At 40.0% G+C, this 27,896-nt stretch overlaps 2 protein-coding genes across 5 annotated transcripts in view; both read left to right on the top strand.

Moving 5' to 3' along the window:
* The window catches only part of celsr3 (cadherin, EGF LAG seven-pass G-type receptor 3), a 216,416-nt gene that overhangs the window by 153,298 nt on the left and 35,222 nt on the right, over window positions 1–27,896 (top strand). For all 4 annotated transcript variants that reach the window (XM_055013004.1, XM_055013000.1, XM_055013003.1 and 1 more), the window contains 4 exons: window positions 11,238–11,436; window positions 23,872–24,066; window positions 24,137–24,323; window positions 25,553–25,720. In XM_055013004.1, the coding sequence (XP_054868979.1) occupies window positions 11,238–11,436; window positions 23,872–24,066; window positions 24,137–24,323; window positions 25,553–25,720 (749 nt within the window). The remainder of the gene's footprint in view (window positions 1–11,237; window positions 11,437–23,871; window positions 24,067–24,136; window positions 24,324–25,552; window positions 25,721–27,896) is intronic.
* Window positions 19,725–20,814, top strand: LOC118470241 (1-acyl-sn-glycerol-3-phosphate acyltransferase gamma-like). The gene is made up of 2 exons (XM_055013057.1): window positions 19,725–19,752; window positions 20,093–20,814. Exons 1-2 carry the CDS (start codon window positions 19,725–19,727, stop codon window positions 20,638–20,640), a joined length of 576 nt encoding a protein of 191 aa, XP_054869032.1. The 3' UTR covers window positions 20,641–20,814.

The following is a 27,896-nucleotide window of genomic DNA, read 5'->3' on the forward strand; positions in this document are numbered from 1 at the left end:
CACACTCACGGCTTGTCACTTCAATTAACAAGAAAAGCATTCAGAGAGCACAGTATTCCACCAAGACTGTTCATTACCTGGCCTTGCGCTGAACACAGGCATGTGTTATGCATGTGTAGGCCTACATACCGATTCACATGATGTAAATCTATAGTGGGCGGTGGGAATTGCGGAATTGGGTTGACAAAATAATTTTTTGCTGCCAGAATGATCCACATGAAAATTTTTACATTTTATACTGTATATTTCAATGTGTTTTTACTTTGTTTCCTCTGTACGGTGACCTTGAGTGTTCTGAAAGGCGCCTATAAATAAAATGTGTTATTGTTATTAACTAGCGCCATTATGTATTTCAGGCTGAATCGGTCATATATCTGTGCTCGGGATTCACCACTTAAACAGTTGTGTATGTGTGCTGTTTTTAATATACTTAGAATAAATATATAAAAATTAGAAGATAAATATGTAAATTGCAGTATTACCGCATTAAAGGGGGATAGTGCAAATGTGGAGAGAGCATCACCAGAAAATTAAAAATCAATCAAAGTTTATTTCTGTAGCCCTTTACCAGCCCAAAGGGTGACCAAAGTGCTTCACAGCACAAAACAAGAAAATAACTTAAAAACACTTCAGTAACTTAAAACAGGACAAACAATCACACTTGCACTCACACCTACGGGAAAATTTTGAATAATCAATTAACCTCAGTATATTTTTGGACTGTGGGAGGAAACTGGAGTACCTGGAGGAAACCCACGCATGCACAGGTAGAACTTGCAAACTCCATGCAGAAAGACCCCGGGAATGTAGTAGTAGGACTATTGGACTACACGTCCCATGATGCTTTGCACCTACGGGTTGTGGTAGGTTGGCTAATGTCTGAATACAGTGTCCTGACAGAACTCTACCGCGTCCTGGTCCTTTATTATACATGGTGTCAGAAGCGGCGAACTGTAAGTCTCCGCGATATTTTCAGATGCAGTATAGTGCAGTTAAATTCCGGAAGAAGTTTTCGTGTGGTTTTCGATCGGAAATGACCGACAAAAAGACGTCGGCAGATCGTTTTTGGCGCTAGCTGCTAGCTGCTAGCTGTACGAGCGTAGCTACGATACGGCCCCACTCGGCGTATGTCGGCGGCGGAGGGAGAAGTACAGAGAGACGGCGCATTAAGTTCGGAATCTGACCGTGAAGAGACGAGGGATTCAGCAACGGAGATGGCGACCACTGTGCAGTTACTTGCCCCAGAGCCATTTGACTTTTCATGTCCGTCAGAATGGCCAAAGTGGATCAGAAGATTTGAAAGGTTTCGCATTGCAACAGATTTGGACAGCAAAACAGAGGAATATCAGGTGAATTCACTGTTGTATGCAATGGGAGATGCTGCTGATGACGTTTTAGCAGTTTTGCCATTAACTGCTGAAGACAAAAAGAAATATGAAGCCGTCAAAGCAGCGTTTGACAAGCACTATGTGGGAAAACACAACGTGATCTTTGAGAGAGCACAGTTTAATTCCAGACGTCAACAGGACGGTGAGAGTGCAGAAATATTCATCACAGCTGTACACAAACTTGCAGAAAACTGTGGATTTGGAGTGCTGAAAGAGGAACTCATAAGGGACAGAATTGTAGTTGGAATAAAGGACAAAAGACTGTCAGAACAGCTACAAATGGACTCTGAGTTAACACTTCCTAAAGCCATACAAAAAGTCAGACAGAGTGAAACTGTAAAGAAGCAACAAACAATACTACACAGCAGCTCTGCAGAAGACAAGACACTGAACATGGACATTGTAAGGACAAACATGAAAAAAGGAAAGACACAAACATGGCAACAGTCAAAGAAGGGACAAAAGCCAGTTAAGCAGTTTGAAAAAGAGTGCGGCTGTGGTCGTAAGAACAAACATTCATGGAAGGACTGCCCAGCTAGAGAGGTACAGTGTAGAAAATGTCAGAAAAAAGGACATTTTGCTGTAGTCTGTCGCAGTAGTGAAGCTGCAGGATTAAAGGAAGTCACTGAAAATCAAGATGACACAGACAGTGAGGAATGTGTCTTCCTGGGAGAAATAGGCACAGAGAGGTCTCAACCCTGGACTGAAAAGGTTACACTGAATGGGACAAAAGTAGAGTTTAAACTTGACACAGGTGCAGATGTTACGTCTATTCCAGATAAACTGTACAGACCCGAAAGAGACGGTAGGCTGCAGAAACCCACAAAGAAACTTTTAGGGCCGGGCAACCACCCACTCAAAGTTAAGGGCTGCTTTGGGGCACAGTTAGAAGCGAAAGGTCGAAGTACGTCGCAAGATGTCTATTTAGTGTCAGGCCTTGTGCAACCACTGTTAAGCAGACCAGCCTGTGAGGCATTGGGGTTAGTGTACAGAGTGGACACAGTCAAAGAAAGTGAGACAGATTTTCGAGCAGCGTACAGAGATGTGTTTCAGGGTTTAGGAATGCTGAAAGAACCTTACCATATAGAACTAGAACAGGGAGCCATACCTGTAGCCCTCTCTGCCCCACGACGTGTTCCCCTCCCCCTCAGAGATGCTGTGAGAGAAGAGCTAAACAGGATGGAAGAGATGGGAGTCATTTCCAAAGTCACTGAGCCTACAGAGTGGTGTTCAGGCATTGTTGTCATCCCCAGACCAGCTAAAAAGCCACCCAGAATATGTGTAGATCTGACACCTCTGAACACAGCAGTGAAAAGGGAACGCCATATTCTCCCAGCAGTGGATCAAACACATGAAAGATGCTAAAGTGTTCACAAAACTGGATGCCCGTTCTGGCTTTTGGCAAATACCCCTCACACCTGAGTCACGGTCCCTCACAACATTTATCACGCCTTTTGGGAGGTATCAGTTCAACCGCCTTCCCTTTGGCATAGCATCGGCACCGGAACATTTCCAGAGAAGAATGTCGCAGATGCTGGAGGACTTCGATGGCGTAGTCTGTCATGCGGATGATGTGCTTGTGTATGGCAGAGACAGACAGGAGCATGATCAGAGACTGCATCGTGTGCTCCAAAAGTTCCAAAAGGAGGGCCTCACTCTCAACGAGAAGTGTGAGTTTGCCAAGAAAGAAATCATGTTCGGTGGACACAAAGTTTCAGCCAAAGGCATTGAGGCTGACCCTAGCAAGGTAAAAGCAATCCAGCAGCTGCCACAGCCAAAGTGTGTGGAAGATGTTCGACGTCTCCTGGGCATGGCTAACTACCTCGCTAAGTTCATGCCACAGTTGGCCACAATAACCACGCCGCTTAAAGAGCTGCAGAAAGAGAGAAATGAGTGGATATGGGCAGAGCCACAGGAAACAGCGTTTCAGAAACTGAAAGAGATACTAAGCTCTCCTGAAGAGCTTGCGCAGTATTCCAACACAGCAGACACAAGAGTTGCTGCAGATGCATCGCCATACGGTGTTGGAGCTGTACTCACACAGAAGCAGTCGGATGGTACATGGCGACCAGTAACGAGGCGCTATGCGCAAATAGAAAAGGAAGCGCTAGCAGTCACATGGGCATGTGAAAGACTTTCTTCATATTTAATGGGACTACAGTTCACGCTGATCACAGACCACAAACCCCTGGTCCCTCTTCTGAGCACAAGAGGCTTGGACGATCTTCCTCCACGTATCCTAAGGTTTCGGCTTAGGCTACTGCGTTTCTCATTTGAAATCATCCATGTTCCAGGGAAAAACCTCGTCACTGCCGACGCCCTGTCACGCGCTCCAGTGAGGGGCCCGCCCTCTGCAGATGAACTTCAGCTGGAGAAAGAGGTAGAGGTTTTTGTGGACTCTGTTGTATCCTGTCTCCCAGCCACTGAGAAGAGGCTGGAGGAGATAAAGTCAGCACAGGAAAAAGATGAACTGTGTAAAAAAGTGAAAGACTGTTGTTTGGCAGGTTGGTCAGAGAAGTGCAAGCTAGATGCAGATATCAAATTGTATTGGCAGCACAGGATGGATTTCCATGTTGCTCATGGCCTTCTCATGAAAGGAGAAAGACTGGTGATACCACCACCTCTGAGAGGAAACGTGCTGCAGTGTCTGCATGATGGCCATCAAGGGATCTCAAAATGCAGGGCTAGAGCTAAGGAGTCAGTTTGGTGGCCCGGCATCTCAGCACAGATAGGCCAAATAGTGGACAAATGTGAAACATGCCAAAAATACAGATTACAGAACCGTGAACCACTGTTGCCCACTCCACTTCCAGACTGCCCATGGCAGAAGGTGGGCATGGATCTGTTTGAGTGGTCAAAGAAACAGTACCTTTTGGTCATTGACTTTTTCTCAAGATATGTGGAAGTAGCACAACTCAAATACACGTCAGCAGAAGTCACTATCAGAGCTGTCAAAGAGGTCTTTGCTAGACATGGAACTGCAGAGACTGTGGTATCAGATAACGGCCCGCAGTTTTCATCAGAACAGTTCAAAGAGTTTGCAAAAGAGTACCAGTTCAGGCACATCACGAGCAGCCCCAGGTACCCCCAGGCTAACGGAGAGGCTGAACGTGCTGTTCGCACAATCAAGGACTTGTGGAAAAAGGACAGTGACTTCAATAGGGCACTGCTGGTGTACAGAGCCACCCCTTTGGAACACGGGTTCTCGCCAGCTCAGCTACTAATGGGGAGAAACCTGCGCACCTCTCTTCCCCAATCTTCAGCCAAGTTGGAGCCTAAGTGGCCGGACTTGCAAGCTTTTCGAAAGAAGGATGAGGAGGGGAGGCGAGAGCAGGCAAAATACTACGACCGGAGACACCGCACCAGACCACTTCCAAAACTAACACCAGGAGAGAAGGTTTGGATTACTACAGAAGGAACTACAGGAGCAGTAGTTAGACCGGCCAGTACCCCCAGATCTTATGTGGTAGAGACTGAGAGAGGTTTTCTAAGGAGAAACAGGATTCACCTTAGACCTACAGGTTCTGTTACAAGGTCTGGTCGAGTTGTGAAACCACCCGATAGATTAGGTTGGTGAACTACGGGACACATGTTCATTTAAATGACAAAACAAATGTTTAAGATGCTGTTTATTGCATAGTTTAAAACAGTTTGTGTTTATGTTTACAGAAAGAAAGAAAGAAACAGAAATGTTACGATATTCTGAAATGTTGAAATGAGATGCAGCACTTTAGTGTTCATGTTATCTGTCAGAAACATTATTTCTGTCTGCTTTAAAATGAGTTTGACTTTAGCTAAAAGGAGGAGGTGTAGTAGTAGGACTATTGGACTACACGTCCCATGATGCTTTGCACCTACGGGTTGTGGTAGGTTGGCTAATGTCTGAATACCGTGTCCTGACAGAACTCTACCGCGTCCTGGTCCTTTATTATACAGGGAAGACTGGGATGCGAACCAGGGATCTTCTAGCTGCAAAGAGAGAAGCACAACCCACCATGCCACTGTGTAGCTCGTAAAATATACAATAAAACAATAAAATAAAATAAAAATATCCATAAGTACTGGTTCTACCATATGTGCATATTCAGATATTGCACAGATTCCTCCAGAAGCGGAAAATAACAGTATTATAATGGTAGTATAATGGTATTGCACTGACTCATAATGTAAGAAATAATAGATAAGAATAATGATTTGATTAATGCACTTGCAAGTTTTCACATCTACAAATCTACTTTCAAACCTGAATTCTTTAGTTTCAAAGCTACTGAAATATAGGCAACTAGTTCACATATAAATAAATAAGACAGCAGTAAAACCCTCAAATCTACGAGTAAATTAAATTCCCTTTTATTTATTCATTTATTTATTTTAAATTAGGCCTAACACAAACTGTCTCTTAGTATTGCAATTGTTCAAACATGTTAGGATTGAGGGAGACTGGAAATTCTGAACTCAAAGTGCAGAAAAATGTAAGTTATCGAACCAATTTCATTAAGTTACCTCAACTTCAATTTAGTTTTAAACCAACTAAGGCAGAAATTTGAGTCTAAATTATACACAATATTAAGTTCATGCAATTTCCAACATTATTGGCTCAAAAACGTTCATCACGTCTTCTTATTGATGCAGTAGTTTTGAGTTCTTTTCTTCAGATATAAAGTGAATAGATAGATGTTGATTACTTTGACAGTTTCGATAAGAGCTCTCGCCTTCAGTGAGACGCTTCTGAAGAAAGCATGTGTTTCTGAAGCATACTACTTAGGAACATACATGCACCACTTTGTTGCTTAAAAATGGTTCACATAGTTACATTAAGGTCCTATAACCACACATTAGTGTAAACTGTGGAGGACATAAATTAACCTCACCTGTGCTTTTTATTTCGAGTGTAAATGAAGCAAGACAACAGAACTGAATTTACTTTAAAGATGATTTTTAAATTACATGCGGAAAATACCATTTGGACATGACAACTTGTTTTTATAGTGACACACATAATCTGGTTTTTGAACAACTGGGCTAGAATTATAACTCAACCAGTCATCCTACCAGTTTGTTCTGTAATTCTGTAATCTATATTCTCATACTATTCTCATCTCTGTCTTTCTGTCAAAATGAGCTCTTGCAGTGTAAAAACCTGTTTAGGTGAAAGTGGAGCTCCATACTTGATATTTTTCATAGGAGGCTTATTTTCAGTCTTAGCTATAGATTTGAGTTTCTAAACACAAAAAACATGATGGGAGGAAGCCGTAAATGAGAATTAGTCATCCATGGCAGTATTTTGACCTTCTATGGACTGAGATCTTTGACGTTTGAGCCACTTATGCTTCATATTACAGATGTTATTTTACAAAATAATCATTAAAAACTGACAGAGTAGAAGATTTTCTGCTCTTACAGGCATAAATAAGTTGTTAAAGTATCGCTTTCTGGTCCATTTTGCTATTTTTTGCTGATATTTTCCATCTCATCCCAACTCTCCTCCTCTAAACTTTCCATCTATGGCATTTTTCATTTTCTTCTTCACTCCATTCACTTATCCACAATCCCTGTTCTTGATTTTCTATTTATCTCCCTCAACAATTCACCGCATCCTTTCTAAACTGTTCTATATAGCTTTTCTCCTCTGAAGGTTTTCTGATGTATTTTTTCCTCCCCCAGAGCTCTACGTAACACTGCAGTGTTTTACTGTCTGACTGCAAGGGATCATATTGGGCATTTTTCTTTTCTTTTTCCATCTCCTTGATATTATTCTTTGTTCTGACCATTTTTCAAGGCTGTGTAGTTGAGACTTTCTCTAACAAGCCTCCATCCAGAGTCAAAAATTCTCCATGAAAAGAAGCGCTGACAGTGGTGAAACTAGCTCTAATTGGGGTCAAGACTTGTTTGGTTTTGAGTACAGCTTAAGATTTTTTTTTAACCATGTCTCTGGCCAAAGCAGCGTAACAAAAGCCTTTACAACGAGGACTACTGCAGCTCTCTTCAAGCAAAGTCGAGTCCAGACATTTTTTGGCTTCTGTTGGGCTTAACTGACTGAAATGTCTGAGTCTTTGTGTGACTTAATCATATTCTTTCCCTGTCTCTTAAGTGTCCTCCATGAACTGATGTGTTGAATTGGTGTGTCTGCTCCGATATTTTCTAATACACCTTTGGAAGGAATGTTACCTTTATAAAATTGTCAAAATTAGACCATTTATCAGAGCCAGAAACTGTAAGAACAGAAAGAATCATTTGATTTTCAACTTTCCCACAATCCTTAAGTATTCAACTGTGAGGTGCCACTTGGTTGGCAGACTGAACCAAATCTCAGTTTAAAATTGACATATTTTATCGATTTTACCCTACTCCACGTGTCACAAGTACACAAGTAAATTTTTTGCCAAAAATAAGCTTCTGCACTAACTAAATTCTGTAAAAAAAAAAAACAAAACAAAAACTAAAAATTCTTTACTTCTCGACACAACTGTTAAGCCATTATTGACTTAACTGCAACTAACAAACATAACAGAAATTCAGGGACTTTTCAGCTGAACTCAGTTGAACTGCAGGCTGTGCTTACCTGAAACAGATAGGAGAGTGGAAACAAAATAAAAATGAAAGTTATGAAATATCTATAATATGCAGAGTCAGCATTTTCTTCCAGTCATGGTAACACATAGCAATAAATAATCAAAGAAATTCAACTTATTTTCTTTTTTTCTTATGATTTATTATATGATATTTATGATTTATAACTATCACATCGTACAGAAAACATTTCTGAGTCCTTTCTCCTCCTATTCATGCTTGTTCTTTTTCCATAGAGATGCAGGACTTTATATTACAGTGATTAATGAGCCCACAGTGAGTAAAAATGTAACAGGGGCCACAAATACCCAGAAATTGCTTTGGGTTAAGAGGATTAACCTACAAGTGTTCAAAAACAAGAACTGCATCAGTGTCATGAGCAAACACAAAGTGTAGCAAGACGCTTTTACGGAATTTGATTTTGACGATATAGGCAATGCACTGTTTTAAGGTAGATCATATTAATAGAAATTCTTAAATTAGATGACACACATGTAATTACTTTTTCTGTCCAAAGCACCCAAGGCACTATTAATTATCTGTAGATTTAAAGCATAATGTGATTATAATAGTAATTATCATAAATGCTATTTATAGGGATCTTTTCAGATACAAAATACAGCTAAACAGACAAAAGAAACAAGAAAGTGACAGTCATCAGAGCTCACAACTTTCACCTGATTTTCTACACAGAAACCAGTCATTTGTTGGGTGGTCTGTATGCAAACCAGAAGACTTTATATTCCAGACAGTGTTGCCAGATCTCGCGATAGAAACAAGCGTGCAGCTCTATGGAAACAAGCCCAAAACAAGCCGAACAGCTGAACTGCCACATCATGTAAATGAGATGTCTCTTGATAATAGTATAAATATATACATTTATTTTTGGATGCAGTAAATTGACAGTAAATAGTCAACAAAACCTTTGAATAACTTAAATTTTTAAACTGATGAAAAAAACTGAGATTCTAAAGCTCTGATTAAAATAAAAGACAGTTGGTCCAGTGACTTCTTTGTCAGTCGAAGTAGATCCAATTAATTCGCCAAGATGATCCACAGCACTGATGGATGTGTGAGACAGGCAGTGTAAGATAAGATAAGATAAGATAAACTTTATTGATCCCACAGTGGGGAAAGTTCACCGTTAGAGCAGCTCCAAGGAGAATAGTATAAAGGCAGTACAGAATAAATTAGAAACACACAGTGCAAAAACGCAGAGAACATTATATATACAGATGTTTTTTTTTTTTTTAAAGAAGACTATTTACATGAGAATGAAGTTGAAACAGTTATTGCACATAAGTGGTATGCATATGTAAGGGAAAAAAGTGCAGCAGTAACAAAGGTAAACGAGTCTATAAGGCGGCATTGTAAAGTCTGATGTTGGAATACACAACCTGCGGAAACACTCCTTCTTACATTTAGGGTGTAACAGTCTGTTGCTAAAGGTGCTTCTTAAGGTGTTTACAGTCTGATACAGAGGGTGGGAGGTGTTTCCTATGATAGAAGACAGTTTGGCCAGAGCCCTCCTCTCTCCCACCACCTCAACGGAGTCCAGGGATCAGCCACAGACTGAGCTGGCTCTGTCTATCAGTCTGTTGAGTCTGTTTTTATCACGCTCAGAGCATCCCCCTCCTCAGCACACCACTGCATAAAGACCACCGATGCCACCACAGCGTCGTAAAAGGTCTTCAGCAGTGGCCTGCTCACAACAAATGATGCTAGTCTCCTCAGCAGGTATAGACAACACTGACCATTCTTATACAGGGAGTGGTTGTCTTTAGCTCATTTGTTTGTTTTGTCTCGTTTTGTTTTGTAGTGGTGGAACCAATGTCCGTAGGCCTCATGGATGAGAAAGGTACTTTTTGGAGCCAGCATTTTGTATTAAATGCTAAAACTGCATGGTGAGCAGGTATCTCACATTTGCAAAATCTGGGGTTACCACTTTTCAGAAATTAAAATAAACGACACCCATCACGGCTCCTTAGGGCCACACTCAAGGAGTGGTATATTTAATTCTGAAAAAAGCATTTGAATGTCGAATATTGTACAAAGAAATTCTCTACAAACATTGTTTTTCTAAATCTGTCTTACCTTAACATAATAAATTAATTAACTTATTTATGTGTGTATGCATATATTTATTTATTTAGTGCTGTGTCTATTCAAAACTTAAAAGCATTTAAAAAATAATAAACAACTTAGGCATTTATTGAGTCACTAATATAGTGTAGAGTCTATGGCCACATCAGCATGATTATAAGCATCCTCTGGTAAATTCACAACCATATACTGTAGGAATCTAGCTGATCACATCATGATGTCCCTTACCATATCGACTTCAGGAGATGATTGGGGTATGAAAAACTCTGGCACTGCTGGTTGGGTCCTGTCCATTCACATGTTCCTTGCATGTTGGTCTCCTGATGCTGCCTTACGTCATCCAGTCCATCATGAGCAACAGAAAACACACGCCAACACGTTGTACAGTTTGCTTTATACCCATTACTACTAACGCTGTCAAGCCAGGGGTTCAACTCTTCCCACTTATATCTGTACTTTTGCAAATGTTTTTTGCTTCTTTGGACGTGGTGAAGTTTTGGGTGTAGACATTTTTAAACGCCCGGGAGCAGTGCGCAGCAGCGTCTGTAACCAGGCAACCTGTGACAGGACCGGGCAGGCGGGCACACAGAGACGCAGACGGGGAAGTCTGAGGTCTATCCGCTGTACTTCGCTGACGCGAAGTACAGCCCGGTACATAGGTCCTACAAACATGCACAAGCGTTGCTGTGCAATGTTTGTGAATGTCGGTGGGGGCGGTTACCAAGAAACGGGGGAGTGGACTGGTCCTGGAAAAGGATAAACTAACTTGTTTCACTTTATTGTGGAGAACTCGGAGAGAATCAGGAGGGGTTGATAGCAAGCCCAAATAAGCGACTACACTTTAGAAAGCAAGCCCAAAAACGCGCAACCTGTGACTGATGAGATTTGCAAGCGTCACTGATATGAATATTGTGTTCAAACATTTGGTTTTCGGTATAATGAACATCAAATTTCCATTTTTTGTGTGTACGATTAAAGAGCTTGAATGTTTTTTTTTCCTACTTTCTTTGCCGTCACATTTCTATGTTTATTTTCTTTTACTGTCTGAAATCTTTATCGTTATTTCTTTTTACACCGACAAGCACATGTGGTCTATGGGAGAAACGGACTTGTAAAGCAGGTGGAGCCCCTTCTAGGACCCTTTTACTAATTATTCCTCTTATTTGCTACTTGCAGAACATCGTCCGAGGCTGCAGCGTGGTGTTGGATCCTGGTACCTCCGGACTCTGGCGGGCTCTCACTCAGAGTCAGAACCACGTCCCAGGTGGCGGTCCAGCCGAGCTGACCGAGCTGCTGGAGCAGTATGCGCAGAACCTGGCCCAGAACATGAAGCTCACCTACCTCAACCCCGTGGCTCTGGTTGCTCCCAACATAGGTGAGTTTACTGCACTCATTCACAGCAGCGTGATCCAATAACTAACCACGAGTCAGAGGCAATAAAAGCAAATAAGACAGTAATAAAATCTTAATCTTTACACATGATTTGCAGCCATTTTCTCATAATACTGTAAATAATTGCTGTGAAATCGGGTCAAATGACTCACTGTGAAACGGTAGATGAACGGCACTAATTCAAACAATGATGATGGTGGTGGTGTAGTCGGAGTGTTGGCAGCAGCACAGAGGAATGAATTTCACACTCCCACACATACACAGCAGCTAAAGCTCTCAGCTCATGCACACGAGCCCTGGAGCACCGTAGCGCTGGCCAACATACATCATTTAGATTTACAGATGCCAAAAATACACACAGGCACGCACACAAGACAACATACATACACACAAACATCACTGAAGACTGAGGCTCATTAACCTTCTGAACCCTGAGCAGTTTCTTTACTCCTGTCACATTTTTATTCACTGTGGGCTCATTTTTCACTCTAATGTAAAATCCTGCACCTCTGTGGAAACAGCACAACTATCACTAGAAGTAGAGAAAATATTTCAAATGCCTTTCAGGCAGTATGAGACAGTTTAAAATGCTATAAATAAGAAGCAGAAGGGGAGCTGTGACTAAGTTAAGTGGAATCTAATTTTTTTTTAAAAATTCATTATAAAAGAATGATTTGCCTTAGAAATAACATGTTGAAATTATCACCTTTTAGCCAATTTGACTGTGTGAAAAACCTTTTAGAATCTTATACAGCAGCAAAATAAGGATTGCAAACATGTCAATATATTTGAAAATTAAATTCCACTAATGCAGAATTTAAAGTCTGTGTTCTGCTGTTGACATTGGATTATGGTATTTCTTGTTTTTGTATATATGGAGACTAACCCTAGGAATGTGGCATTGTTGCTCACTGTGAACTAATTTTTTTACTGCAGTATAAAGTTCGCCAACTCTACAGAAACAGCACAACCATGATGAGAAAATTTAAAAAATTACTTCTGTGCAGTAAGACACAGTTATAATGCTATAAATCCTTTTTAAAAAGTTACATTTGATTACTTACCTTACTTAAATTTTAAAAACTGAAATCAGCCAACAATATTTTCCAGCTGCCCCCAGTTGTTACCAATCCTGAAGAAAAAAATGGCTGCTCTACGTACTATAGATATTTTACTATTTACATTTGTAATATTGTTCCACACTTGTTTCCTATTTGCTCTGTGTAAACACAGCCTACAGTTCAACCCAGTTCAGCCAAAAGACCCTGGATTTATTTGACCATTACTGTTTTACTCACTGTGGGCTCATTTTTCACAGCAATATAAAGTCCTACACCTCTATGGAAACAGAACAACCATGACTAGAATTAGAGAGGATTCATAAATGTCTTCTGTACAGTATGACACAGTTACAGTACCATAAATCATTTTAAAAAAGAGGGAAAAACTAAAGTTGATTTATTTTGATTATTTTTTTTGAGAAAAACTTTTTTAAAATGCTGAAATCATCATATCCATTTTTTAAGTGCCCACATGCGTTCCTAATGCTTCACCCTTCATAGACTCACAACCTGCAGTTCAACCCAGTTCCACTGAATAGTCCCTGAGTTTTTGTCACATCGCAGCAACGATTCATGATTGCATCGACGAGTGCAGAATTTTTAGCTTTTTACAGAATCTGGATAGAGCAAATGATTTATCTTCTGCACATTTTTACCTTTCAAACTTGCAGGCAGGTTTAGGCATTCAGGGGATTGAAGTCACATTTGTAAATTGCTTTTCTGAACACTTACTGTAAACGAAAATGTGTTAAATACAGTAACTTTTCAACTCACACATGCATAGATACTCCTTTGTACATTATAAACTATACATCTGTAGAAATGACCATTCACCCTGTGTTGTGTCGTTTCTGGCATTCTGCGCATTTTGCTCTTTTCCACACTTTTCTGTCGCTTTTAGCTGCGTTGAAAATGTGGCTAAATAATCTGCACCACATACAGCAAGAAGAAGTGTTGAAACAGCAAGAGCAGCAGCTTTTGACAGGGATGAATCAGGTGACAATGAATTTCACACTTGGTTAATGCTCTTAGCTACATGCACAGATCGAATTTCTTCAGAACAGCGTTCAACCAAAAATTTATGAAACTCATCAAAGTCGCCAGATGGTAAATCTCACCTGACCAGCTTCTTTCAGCGTAGTTTGGTAACACAGCTAATCTCAGTAAAGTATGAAGTTATCTTGGCCAACATGTACCGGCAGCTCTGTTTCATACTTCACTGCATTTGCTTCATCCAAACAGAACTGTAAAGCGAAGCCTGATGCAGATTCCCAGATGGACAACATAGAATTAGCAGCAGGAGTGAAAGCAGAAGGAAACACAAAATTTAACTCTCCTACACACAAACACAGACAGTTTCTACCAAATTTGATGTAATGGATAATACGGGGAGGATATGGATATGGGATCAAATACACAGACTGTCTAATTTTTTTTTTTTTTTTAAAGTCAACACTTGGATTTAACTAAGCAAATAGATAAGAGTCTTCAATTGGATAATTACTGCAGTGATGAATATGTTTCAGCTGGCAACAAATCATTTAATCCTAGTTGATGCAGTGAGTAGCTTCTCATTTCTTAAACAACCATGTCGGAAGACATATCCTGTGGTCATGGAAAGGATGTTAATCTGTCTCAGAAGGGTCAAATTATTGACCTGCATCAAGGCACAACTAAGGAGATTGCTGAAACTACTAAAATCAGGTTAAGAACTGTCCAATGCATTATTACAACCTGAAGGATAGTGGTGAACCATCATCTTTGAGAAACAAATGTGGTCTGAACAAACTCTTAGATGATTCAAGATTCAAGACTCAAGACCAAGATCTTTATTTATCACAAACAATTATAATTCTAATGCTCAGTGAAATGCATTGTGCACTTGTTCCAAACCAAAACAATAAGAATAAAGAATAAAAACACAAAAAAAAAAATAAAATTATTTAAATATGTGTGTGTGTGTGTGTGTGTGTGTGTGTGTGTGTGTGTGTGTGTGTGTGTGTGTGTGTGTGTGTGTGTGCATATATATATATATATATATATATATATATATATGAGCAAAATGAATCTATACATCAAAGTGAAGTACTGAAAATTATGTGTGTATATATATATATATATATATATACATATACATATATATATAAGGCAAAAGTGAACGGGATATTGAACAGAGGTTGCATGTTGATTGTCTATTGAGTCTATTGTTTCAGGTTCAGCAGGCGGACAGCCTGTGAAGAAGCTTCTCCTCCTCCTCTCTGTGTTTGCCTTCAGGTAGCAGTAATGCCGCCCTGACGGCAGCAGAGAGAATATCAGAGAAATCTGTGGCTGGGGTGGGTGGGCTGCAGGTTGGGGAGGGTGGTTCTGATGGTGCGCTCAGCCAAGCAGACCACCCTCCTCAGGACCAATAAGTCCTGCTGGGTGTTGCTGCCCATCCAGGTGGTGAAACTCCCAGCCAAAACTCTCTCAGTGGCACAGGTGTAGAAGTTCCTGAGCACCTTGAGAGGGAGCTTAAAGTCCCTCAGGCATCTGAGGTGGTAGAGACGCTGTCGAGCTTTCTTCACCAGGGTGTTGATGTGACATGAACACGTGCAGCTACTTCAGTTTCCTTTTAGATCTTCACAATGTAAATTGTTGAATTTTTGACTATAAGAGACTGGTTTTTATTAAAAATTGGCAAGTCATGCGGTAGAAACAAAAAGAATAAGAATGAATGCTTCCCTAAACTGAAAGAGGCTTGCACATTTAGTCAAGTGGCCCACCTCAGGATCTGATATTAAGTTCTGTTGAGCTGGTCCGCACAAATTTCAGGTTTTTAAGGTGGAGTTATTTGTATTAAAGATTCTCAGGATAGATCATGTGCAATGTTCCCTCTAATTTTTCATGAGTCTGAGCAAACACACAAACTCCCTGAGCGTCCTTTGGACCACTGTGAGCAACATCAGACGTGTGCACTGTGGTCACACCAGCATCGCATCCATTCAAGTTACATGGTTCATTAAAAGAATCAAATTACAGCATTTACATTTCTGTTAAAACACTTTGTCAACAGGAGCCAGTTGAAGGCTGCAGTGATTTTGGTGACACTACAATGTATCAGAGTGAAGTTTTTGAATATTTGTGTCTCTCTTTGCTGTTGCAACGGTGTTGCAATTTGCAGACTGTACCTGTGCAATCCATAGACACCAATGTTATTTCTGCAGCTTGAAAGACAGCTACTTTTGATAAAACTGGGCTTGTAGCACATTGTCTGGCTTACAACGATGGGAAAGAGGCACCGTTTATGTTTTGACAACCTATATCTAATGAGTTATTGATGCTGGAAGTCTGAATCTGTGAATATCTTTCCAACCTTCCCGAACTTGGGGCCACTACCACCCAAGGAGTGGTATATTTAATTTTGAAAAAAGCATTTAGCCATACCTAAAGCTTTAAGTGCTTTATTAACACGGAACTAAAAATTTTGTATTGATTTATGATCCCAGGTTCTGTCTGAAAAGAAGTGTCCTCATTTTAAACAGTGAAACCAAACTAATAAAATGTAATGACCAACCATTGTGCAATACTGGATTCTGCAAAAACATAAACAACTGAATGCAGAATACTGTACAAAGAAATTCTCTACAGGCATTTTTTTTCATCTAAATCTTATCTTAACACAGTTAATATATTAACTTATTTATGTGTGTATGCATGTATTTATTGATTTATTTAGTACTTTTAACAGAGTTCTGAGTGAGTTTTTCTTTACATAGGGAAAGGCCATTTATTGATCACATATAGGCTTTTAAATAAATGTTTATTAAAAACTAAAAAGCATTTTTTAAAAAAACAAACAACTTAGGCATTTATTAAGTCACTAAAATACTGTAGAGTCTATGACCACATCAGCATGATTATAAGCATCCTCTGGTAAATTAACAACCAGATACTGATGTCCCTTACCATATCGACTTCAGGAGATGATGGCTACAAGAAGTGACAAATTGGCATTTTCCCATAACTTGTGTGGTTACTACAAAATGCATGACATACTTTTGAACTTGAAAACATCCAATCAACGCATTTTTTATTATATATAAAACGAGATGCCTAACAAATTCAGCCACCTAAAGTCATTCACTACTTCAAGCTAAAGGACAAAATACGATACAAGTTTAGGAATATTCTCCTTGAGAATGGGAATGAGGGGAGGTCGTAACAGCGGCGGAAGGCCCTATGACTGCGACAGAGGCTTCAATCAGGGTGGCAGGGGGAGATATGGAGATGGCCCTTACAATTGCAATGGAGGTGATGGCGGCTATGGAGGTGGCCCAGGTGGTCCTGGTGGATATAATAATGGCAACCGTGGATATAATCAGGGTTACAACCAGGGTGGTGGAGGAGGCGGCGGCGGCTATGGAGGAAACGGTTATGACAGCAATGGTTATGGCAACTGTGGCAGTGGAGGCGGCGGAAATAGCTACAATATGGGCCACTACGACCCCCAGGCCTCAAACTTTGGCCCCATGAAGAACAACTTTGGAGGTGGCGGCGGTGGTGGTGGCCGTCCAGGGCGATTCTGAGATGTGTCATGGACTGAGTACTTAGGAGAGGAGAGCAAGGAGAGGAGAGCAAGCGAATTGACAGGGCAGCTGCAGGTTTACCTCCCTAAATCTGCTCAGACAAACAGTTGTGGCAGGTTACAACTGCTGCAAGAAGAGATGTACAGTAGATAAATCATGGAGGGCCTTCATTTAAACATTTTTGTGTTGTCTCATCCCAAACTCTTCTCTGAAATTACTGTGACATCAGATGGAGGGTTTGTTTTCACAAAGTAGTTAGCATCCTTTTTCAGGTGCTCAGACAAGACAATATGAAGTATGTGTGCATATGTATGTGTGTGTGAATGTGGTCATATGCTGCATAGATGTGGGGTAAACTTCAGTCCACTTCTGTTTTTCTTTTTCCTTTTTGCCAACCAAGCACAAAATTTTTTACTATGTTGAGAAAATACTCCAAAAAAAAAGGAAAAAACTATACAAGCTTCAACACAGATACTTTCATTCACAGATGAAAAACTGTGAGGGAGGATGAAAAACTGTGATCTGCTGGTTGGGTTCTCTCTGTTCTCATGTTTCTTACATGTTGATCCCCTGATGCTGCCTTATTTCAGCCAGTCCATGAACAGAATACACAGTTTGCCCTGTACCCATTGCCAGGGGTTCGACTCTTCCCACTCACGTCGGTACATTTGCAAACATTTTTGCTTCTTTGGACGTGGTGGAGTTTCGGTTGCAGACATTTTTAAATGCACGGGAGCAGCACCGTGTCAGCACCATAGGACCGGGCAGGACCGGACAGACAGAGAAGTCTATCCGCTGGACCTTGCATCGGTCCCTCGTTACATAGGTCCTACGAAGATGAGATTGGCTGCCCTTAATATTTCCTGTGTTTTATTTTGTTCATTATACAGTTTTGATGAGTGTGTGACAGACGTGTATGGGACGTTTTTGAAAATACGGATTAATTTGCGTCCCGTATTGATTCAATACGGGACGCAACAATTAATTGTCAAATAAAGGACGATTCCGTATTTTAAGGGACGGGTGGCAACCCTACCTCCGACAGCCATTCTATCTTAAAAGAATCGCATTTCTTTTTTACTTTGGCTTGGTGAGGAGATGTGCCACTGCCCGTTCGTTTTGCCATTATTATAAAGGGTCAACATAAGCAGCATTTAGCATCATTAGTGTGTCTTCACTCAACATCAGCCACACAGCTCTGCTAGCTATAACAACGGTGGCTGCACATAAGGACGCCTGGCAGTGACGTTGTTAGCTGCGTAAATACGTATATGAATCGCATCATTGGCTGGAGCAGCCAGTCACCCGTCACTCACTGACTCACATTGTAAAATAGCACAGAATGAATTGTTATGTGTTTATTTTAGTTTCAATGTAGGTTGGATTTTTTTGTGCGCAGCGCAGATTTTCTGTGCGCAGAGACCGTGTCAGCAGTGCGCAATTGCGCACGTGCGCAGCTTAGAGGGAACAGTGATCATGAGCTTCACCAGAGCTCTCAGGGCATTTTTAATGAAATAAGTCTGCGTTGTGTTGAGGGACTGGAACTTTTAGATAGACCTCAGTCCCTCCGAATGTCTGATTAATAATTATGCACAGTATATTATATCATAAAACTATATATATATCATAAAAACACAAAACTCTGCAGAATAACAGAATGCATTCATTTTGAAGTTTATAAACAAAAAACCTTATCAGTTTAGAGCAAAATTAGCTAAAAATGGCTGAGAACTTCATTCAGATTGTAATCTTTAGTCAGACACTTTGATGGATCCAGGTTTATTTAAGCAGCAAAAAACTTCACCTCCTTATTTTTCAATTAATACTCTGGACTGCAGTTTTGTGCAAATTAACAGGCTTATCTTAATGAAAAATCTCCTGACAGCACTGATGAAGTTCAGGATTCATCCCTTAAAACAAATAATTCCCCTTTACAATCCTGAAAACTGACCTGTCAGATGTGCAGAAGAACCTAATTTACTGTCAGATCCTGTGATAATGGAGTTAAACCTGCTAGGCCACATGCATAAGTACAAACGTCAGTATCAATTTAAAGAAAAACTTGCCATTTGAAGCTACAGGTATTTATTGAAACCAAAGGAAAGAAGCTGACACACAAGACTTCAGTAGGTCTATTAATGTGCCTGCAGAATCCAGAATTACTGTCAGTGAAAGCTGTTATTGTTTCAGACATTTATCTAATAAATAAAAAGATCAGTGCTCACCTTGACTCCTTGTTGTGGAAAACTACAAATCAAGTAAGAAATCTTGAGGTAATTATTGAATCAGAGCTGAATTTTAGCAACCACCTGAAAGCTATCACTAAGTCAGAATGAAGGGTTTTCTGTCCAAACAAGACACGTAAAAACTTATTCATACTTTCATTTTCAGTAGGTCAGATTATTGCAATGGTGTCTTCACAGGTTTTAACAAAAAAAATCAGCTGCTGGTCCAGAACTGCTGCCAGAGTCACCAGGAAACTCAGATCTCTGGACTGGCTTCTTGTGAGTTAGAGGATAGATTTCAAAATCTTAGTCTGGGTTTGCAAAGCAGACTTGTTAGCTTCATGTGTCCATGTGTGCATCCAGACCCCTCAGATCATCAGGAACAGTTTTAAGGTTCAAAGTTTGTGACATGCACATGACATGAATATGTGTGAGATCAGCCGCAAAGGTATAAACAGCAATCTCTGGAAAGAATTTGATTGGAAAAGTAAAATTAGATACTTCAGGACCCCTTTAGTAATTTCATTTTTTTTTAAAAACACTTCCCCGTTATGTTGGAGAAACTGCAGTAAGGTGGCGGATCACTCACATATTTTCTGGGACTGCCCAGTACTGTCTCAGTATTGGCAGGACATTAAGCTTGAGATGGAAACTATATTCAAGGTTAAACTTTATATGGACCCGATGTTTTTTCTGTTTGGAATTCTTCCTGAGAATATTGATGACAAAGATCACAGACATGTATTTCGCATCCTTTTGCTGATTGCAAGAAAGATTATAACGGTCAGTTGGAGGAAACCTTCTCCTCCTTAAATATCACCTCTTACCTCGAACCAAAGGATTCACCACCACACTGCAGTGTCTTAAGGACACAGTAACCGCCGTGTATGATGTGACCCTTAACTTCAAAGACAACCAAACTCCCACTCTCCTGGGCATTGTCAACGGCAAGAAATACAAAGCCAACCTGAGTGTAAGGCGGTTCCCTGTGGAGGATATACCAGATGATGAGCAGGAGTGCGCCAACTGGCTGCACAAGCTCTACCAGGAGAAGGATGCCTTGCAGGAAATGTACAGCAAGGAAGGCAAGTTCCCCGGACCCACAATCATCCCACCTCGCCGACTATGGACACTGCTCAACTTCCTGTTCTGGGCCACCCTGCTGCTTTCACCCCTCATCAAGTTTGCCTGTGGTGTGGTCGTCAGTGGCTCCCCTCTCCTCATCATTGGCTTTATCATCTTCCTCATTATAGCTATCCGCCGCCTCATAGGGGTCACCGAGGTGAAGAAAACAGGCTCCAGTTACGGCGATCAGGAGGCCAAGAAACAAAACTAAAGTGTGTCACCCCCTCCTGTGTATGGCCGTTTGTGTACGGTCGCCCTGCGGTGTCTCACCCTTACCCAACTCCATTCTCCTCCTACTGTTGAGTCAGTTGGTAGGCCGGGGAGGAGACCCAGCTGTGAAAACATAATAGAGACCAGAGTTAAAAATTCTAATGGCACTTCTCCTCCAACTTGTTTCAGTCTCTTACAGAGATAATGGAACATTTAACTGCAAAACTTCAACTGAAAACAGACCTTTCCATGCAAAGATGGACTCCAGTGACAAACTATTTGAAAATATGATGTACAACTCTCTGTCAAGTATTATTTAGAAAGTGTTGAATTCATCCTTGAGTTGAATAAACAAGTTTTTTAAAAAAAAAAGATTATCATAGAATCCACAAATGTGAAATAGGAAATACTGATTTGGCTTACCATGCACCCCTGTCTTTACTGCTACAAATCAATGATGGACCTAGAAACACACTATGGAGATTCAACTCTAGTATTCTAAATAATATGGAGTTTAACATACAGATGAAAGAGGAAATTAAAATGTTTTTAGAAGAAAATGACAGGGGAGAAGTTGGTCCAGAATTTGTATGGGACGCACTCAAAGCAGTGGTTAGGGGAAAGATTATATCTTACTATACATGTAAAAAGAGAGAAACAAAAGAGAAACTATCAAAACTAAACAGAATTAAAGGAACTTGAAACAAGGCATGAAAGAGTTAAATCCAGATCTCATGTTAAGACTAAAGAAAATTAGAAATGAAATAAGTACCCAGTATACACAGAAATACAAAAAAAGATGATTTATACAAAACAAAAATAGCAAGAGTCTGGCCCAAAATTTCAAACCATGAAAAGGCATTATACTCCAGAGAAACAAGACTTTTACAGCTACCTACAGATACGACATTACAATGACCAAGTTATTATAAGTTTCTCTCTTCCTGCCTTTGAAGATCCGCTATTGACAGAATTTCTGGGGGCCTGCTCATCAAGTCAAGAATTAAATAGAAGTACCTTATCTAGACTGTATAAGGGCTTTATGTCTAAAAAGACTCACACCACAGAATATGTAAAAATAATTAGGACCAAGAGGGTAGCTTTGAAATTTCAAAGATGGAATGGTATGGGTATTGTGACTTTCAATGGAAGTGTACAAACTCGCATAGATTTTCCATCACCTCAAAGCAGGAAGCACACTTTTCGGGACAGGACCCTAAATGTTGGAGACTCTGTGGGAGTCAGAATGCAAACCATTGGCATGTTTTTTGGGAATGTCCAGCTATAAAAAATTCTGGACAGAGATACACAAAACAATGGAAGATATAGGTAAAAATTGTATAACTGCCTGATTCCCCAGCACAAAAAAAGAATGGATAGAAGTTGTTAAGGAAATTAACATAATGGAAAAAAATTACTTTCTCAGTCCATTTACGAATAAACTAATTTATGGTCAAAATTGGTTTCATACGTGCAGCTGTCACAACCACACCCTACAAAGCTGACAAATGTGTGCATCCTTTGTGGATTGGTGGACAAAACTGGATGGATGGAGTATTCCATCCATCCATCCTGGCCTCTGTGAAAAAAAGAGACAATTTTGGTTCTGTATTATTTATTAGTTTATTCATTTTTCTTTCTCATAAAGGATAAAGCAATGCAAACACCCTGTTTCAAAGCACCTTTGTCAATGTACATCCCTTTGTTGACTTGGTAAAATAGTTTTTATGACTTGTTTAAAACTGTATCATAAAAAAGAAAAGGATAAAGGAAGTTGCTATACATATAAACCTGCCTTGCTTTGCCTTAATATATTCCAGAGTCACGTTGTTAGCCGTATGTTTGCAGATTTGTCAATATGTTATGTGATAGATACCCTGGGTGACCCAAAATACTCAATAAACCCTGGAAGCATGACCGATTATGTGTCCAGCTGCATCAACAGGAGACGATCTATGATACGAGGAAGAAGCAAAACAAGACAGAGACACACACAAACTAAGGTTTTGAACTGTGCAGTTCTTCTTCCGGACTGATTTACTGTTTTTGACGTATTTTTCAGATTATTCCTAAGAACTTGAATCCATTTGCTGCCTCTATTTCTTTGTTCTGTGTCTTCACTGAGGCTTCTTTCCTCGCAGAGAAACACAAAGAAGAGCAAGAAATAGACACAAACTGAGGTTTTGAAGTCTGCAAGAGTGATTTCTGTGCAGAAATGTGAAGAAAATCTCTGCTTGTATGCGCTTTAGGTGTCTTTACATTTTAAATTTACTCTGTATTTGAAGCATTTGGGGACATTTTTGTCATAACAACAGGAACCTGGAGGCGTTGGCAGACTTTTTAGCTAAAATGTGTGGTTTAGTGTACAATACGCTGAACTCCAACATGATAATCGTTGTTTTATGTCTATTTAGAGTCCTTTACACTAATATACTGTCATTTATCTCTTAATAAACCCAATGTGGTTTAGAAAGCTTGCTAATTGTGGTAAATGGCATCCATATTTTACCTTTAACTTTTTTCTTTTTCACGGTGACAAAAATATGTTGCCAATATTGTACCCAAAAATGCAATTTGTGCAATATGACATGATGTACACTACTGTTCAAAAGTTTGGGGTCACTTAGAAATGTCCTTATTTTTGAAAGAAAAGCCATGAAGATCATTTTAAATTATTCAGTAATACAGTGGCGACATTGCCAATGTGGTAAATGACTATTCTAGCTGAAAACAGATGATTTTTAATGGAATATCTACATATGGGTACAGAGACCCATTTCCAGCACCCATCTAATGGTGCACAGTGCACCATTAGATAGCTAATCGTGTTGAAAGGCTAATTGATGATTAGAAAACCCTTGTTCAGTTATGTTGGCACATGAATAAAAATGTGAGTTTTCATGGAAAACATGAAATTGTTTGGGTGATACCAAACGTTTGAATGGTTGGGTATGTGCAGAATGCCCGACATCTTACTGGACAGTCGTTAGTACATTACTGATTCCTTGTAGCATTCAGTTTAATTTATCACATTTGGGTATTTTATCTTTTATTACTTATTTAAATTTTTGAACTTCCTGTTTTGATTGTTTTTTTTTACTCAACTACAAGAGAACAATGCACAAGAATTCCTATGTGCCTAGATTTTCTGTTTCTGCACAAATGGTAAATAAAAATCTTCAATTTTGAAAAATTACTTTTAATTTGTTTATTGCTTCTGTTTGCGCCTCAGTCATGAACCTGGACCGCGTGGAGAACCACACCCACGTGCGACGGCGTTTTCCTCGCTACCACACCTCCATGTTCCGGAGCCAGGTGGTGTGGGACCCCTACACCCACGTCATACTGCCCCCTGCTGCCCTGGTGCCACAGCGGCAGCAGCAGCAGCACAGCTGGAAGGAGAAGGAAAGAACTACCGAGAAAAACCGTAAGAGCAGAAACACAGAACTAAAGGCCGAATCCAAAGAAACATAGTCACTCTGACTTTTTAATTCCAGCCTCGACCAATCAGAACACAGCGTCGGCCCCCGTCAGCATCTCGGCCAATCAGACAGGAGAATACGTGGCGGCCAGACGCACCGTTTCACTACCTGAGCCTCCATTTACCATCGTCATCCTGCTGATCTATCGAAGTCTTGGTGCTGCTCTTCCTCCCAAATACCACACCGACCGACGGGGAGTCAGGTGGGAATCAGTCAATCCTGAAGTTTTACATATACATATATATATATATATATATATATATATATATATATATATATATATATATATATATATATATATATATATATATATAAATAATATATAGAATAGAATAGAATAGGTCTTTATTGTTACTGTTATAGAAAACAATGAAAATCTGTTTAGCACTCTCTGTATAGCAGCATTAAAAATAAACTATGTAAGGCAATATTAACACACACTAAAAATTTATACAACCGAAACAATATATCTATATCTATATCTATATCTATCTATCTATCTATCTATCTATCTATCTATCTATCTATCTATATATATATATATATATATATATATATATATATATATATATATATATATATATATATATATATATATATATATATATATGTATAGAGAGAGAGAGAGAGAGAGAGAGAGAGAGAGATCAGGAATCTCCACTGGGCCGCACCAGTAAAATCAGAGGATAATAACCTATAAAAATCCACAGCTCCAACTTTTTCCCACTGTTTCAGTTCAAAAAAGTACATTCTTAAAATGATCACATTTACTGAACTACCTTTTTACAAAACATTGTGATCATCCTGACATTTCTTTAGAAAAATAAATTCAATTTCATCAATATTATGCCTCAGTTGATCATTTACACATGCAACTGACAGATCACAGAGTATCTACAAAGGCACAAAACATTTAGTCACAGCTATATGAAACTGAACAATGTAGGAATTTATAATCAAAACAACTTGTCAGGGTCTAGAAATTATTTAAAATTTACAGTTGTACAAACTTAGCATTTACAGTCAGTGTCTTCTCTGTAATTTTTACACTTTGTAAAGTCATCCCGCGGGTCAAAATGGACCATCTGGTGGGCCGGTTTTGGCCCGCGGTCTGTATGTGTGACACTCCTGGTAAAAATATTCGGAGTAGATGAGCCGAGGTGGTGACATCATTATGAGCGTCTGCACTTGCCGAGTACAGACGCAAGTACGGACTTGCGTACTTGGTTTTGACAAATGGCCAGCGCAGTTTGAGTATTGTTGTGTGCCCCAAAAAACAGACCAATGTTCAGAAAATAGTTCAGCTAATTAGTTCCGTGTAGACACACCTTTTTCTCCCAGTCGCTCGCGAACCCTTGTCTGCGCCTCCCACACTTTGAGAAACACTGATTTAGTGGATATGTGGCAACTCTATTCTTTTTCTTCCTTCAGGCTTCCCAGACATCCAGTAATGAACTCCCCAGTGGTCACTATTTCAGTCTACAACAACCAGACATTTGTCAGTGGACACTTGGATCAGCCCATCCTGCTGGAGTTCAAGCTGCTGGAAACAGCCAATCGCAGCAAACCTCTTTGTGTACAGTGGAACCACAGCAGCCCGTGAGTACAGATTCACCCAATGAACCCAGTCGCGTTTTTACTCACTTTGGCTTGTTTTTCACTGCACTAGAAATTCCTGCACCACTATGGAAACAGAGCTACCATGACTAGAAGTAGAGAGAGCAGAATGTCTTCTGTGTAGTACGACACAATTCAAGTGTCGTAAGAAAAGAAGGAAAAAACAGAAGTAGAATTTCTTTATTTAGTTATTGCCCATATGTGTTTTCACAACTACACTGCTCAGTTGTATCATTTCTGACAGATGAAATCTTTTTTCTCTTTTTCAATATTTTATGTATTTTCATTTTTTGAACAAAACAGACAAAGCAAACAGGCTCTATGCAGTCCATGACAGACATAGAGGACCAAAAAAGGAAAAAATAATCCTAAATAAATAAATCTAATTAAATAAAATAAAATAACCAAAAATAAATAAATGTAAATAATAATAATACATAAAACATATATACATATATACACATACATACATACATTGCCAGTGCTACATCATGGTGCTGTTGAAAGGTGTGTGGGTGTGTGACAAGTGCAGGGATAAGAGCTCAACCAGCTCAGTCTCTTAGCTTTTGCCTTTGCCAAGGTGTGCGAGGAATGGGTCCCAGATGTCAGAGTATTGTTGCACCCTGTTGGTCCGTATGAATCTGAGTTTTTCTATTTGTAAAATGGAAAAACCTCTGGAAGGAAGGGGGAGAGGGTGACTTCCACTCCTTAAGAATGAGTCTTTTGGCCACTATCATGCCGAGCAACAGCGACTGCTGCGTCGTAGTTGGGAGTCTCTGTGTGAGTTTATGAGCAGCCGAAAATGGTGAGTATAGGGTCCAATGGGAGGAACTGTTTGCAAGCCTTGGAGTACCAGTCAAATATTTTGGACCACAACCCAGACAGTGAAGGACAATGCCAGAAAGCATGAGATAAAGTGCATTCTGGTGCCTGGCACCTGTTGCATGTTAATGAAACAGAGGGGTAGATCTTGTGCAGTCTTTGCTTCGAGTAGTGGACAATCTTGAATTGAACCAGCTGGTGTCTGCTGTTGACCGAGCAGGTCTGGATTGCAGACAGGCTTCTGCCCCATACATCTTCGATCAAGTCCACACCCAGTTCCTTTTCCCAGGTCTCCCTAATCCCCACAGAAGACGCAACAGAATCACAGTCAAACAGGTGTACAAGCTTGGAGATGAGATGCCTGGAGTGAGGTGGGCTCCTCAGAATTTCATAGATGTGCTTTCCCAGATTAGTGTCAAGTTTATTAGTTCTGGTTTGTGTATGTCTCATTTGTAAGTAGCGAAAGAGATGTGAGTGAGGTAGCTCAAATTTGTCTCTCAGTGAGTTAAACGAAGCAAAATTCCCCTTAAGGTATAAATCTCCAAAAGAGGTTAGGCCCCTCTCCCTCCAGGAGTGAAAACACTTGTCTGACCACGGTGGAAAAAAGGAGCGATTGAAACAAATTGGTGTTTCTGCAGAGATCTCGGGCAGGTGCAGGACCCTACATATTTGATTAAACACTTTGACAGAGTTTCTTGAGGTAAAGCTTAGGCTTTTTAGGATCTGGGTGTTGTCCAGTTTGGTAAACAGCAGGGCTGGTAAAGAAGAGTTGGTTACTGAGCCACACTCCATGCGCAACTGCAAGGGGGCCTCAGGGGCTGAGTTACCCGGTGAGCTCTGCCGCCAAAACATCAGGACCCTGGCGTTGGCAGCTCAATAATAGTGCTTGAATGATGGCAGTCCTTCCTCTGATTTGGGCTTGCGTAGGTGAATTTTAGAAATTCTATGATTTTTATAATTCCAAACATAAGATAAAATTTTTGAGTCCAATTCCTTAAGGAATGCTGATGTAAGAAATATGGGAAGATTCTGACAAAGGTAGAGGAATCTGGGGAGTGAGACCATCGTGACAAAATTTATAGTGCCAATCATAGACAGCAGTAAGGTTTTCCATTTCTCTATGCACTGTTCTAAATTTGACACAAATTCACCAAAATTCAGTTTAAAGATAGATTGAGGGTTTTGGGGTATGGCCATTGAGGTGATCCTTAACTATTTTGAATGGGGTGCTTTCTAGAAAGCCTTGCGTGTAGTTATCGGAAAGAGGCATGAATTCACTTTTTGTCCAGTTTATGGTGTAACCTGATAGTCTGCCAAAAAGGATGATTGTGTCCTG

This window comes from Amphiprion ocellaris, chromosome 8 (genome assembly GCF_022539595.1).
Source record: "Amphiprion ocellaris isolate individual 3 ecotype Okinawa chromosome 8, ASM2253959v1, whole genome shotgun sequence".
Lineage (NCBI taxonomy): Eukaryota > Metazoa > Chordata > Actinopteri > Pomacentridae > Amphiprion > Amphiprion ocellaris.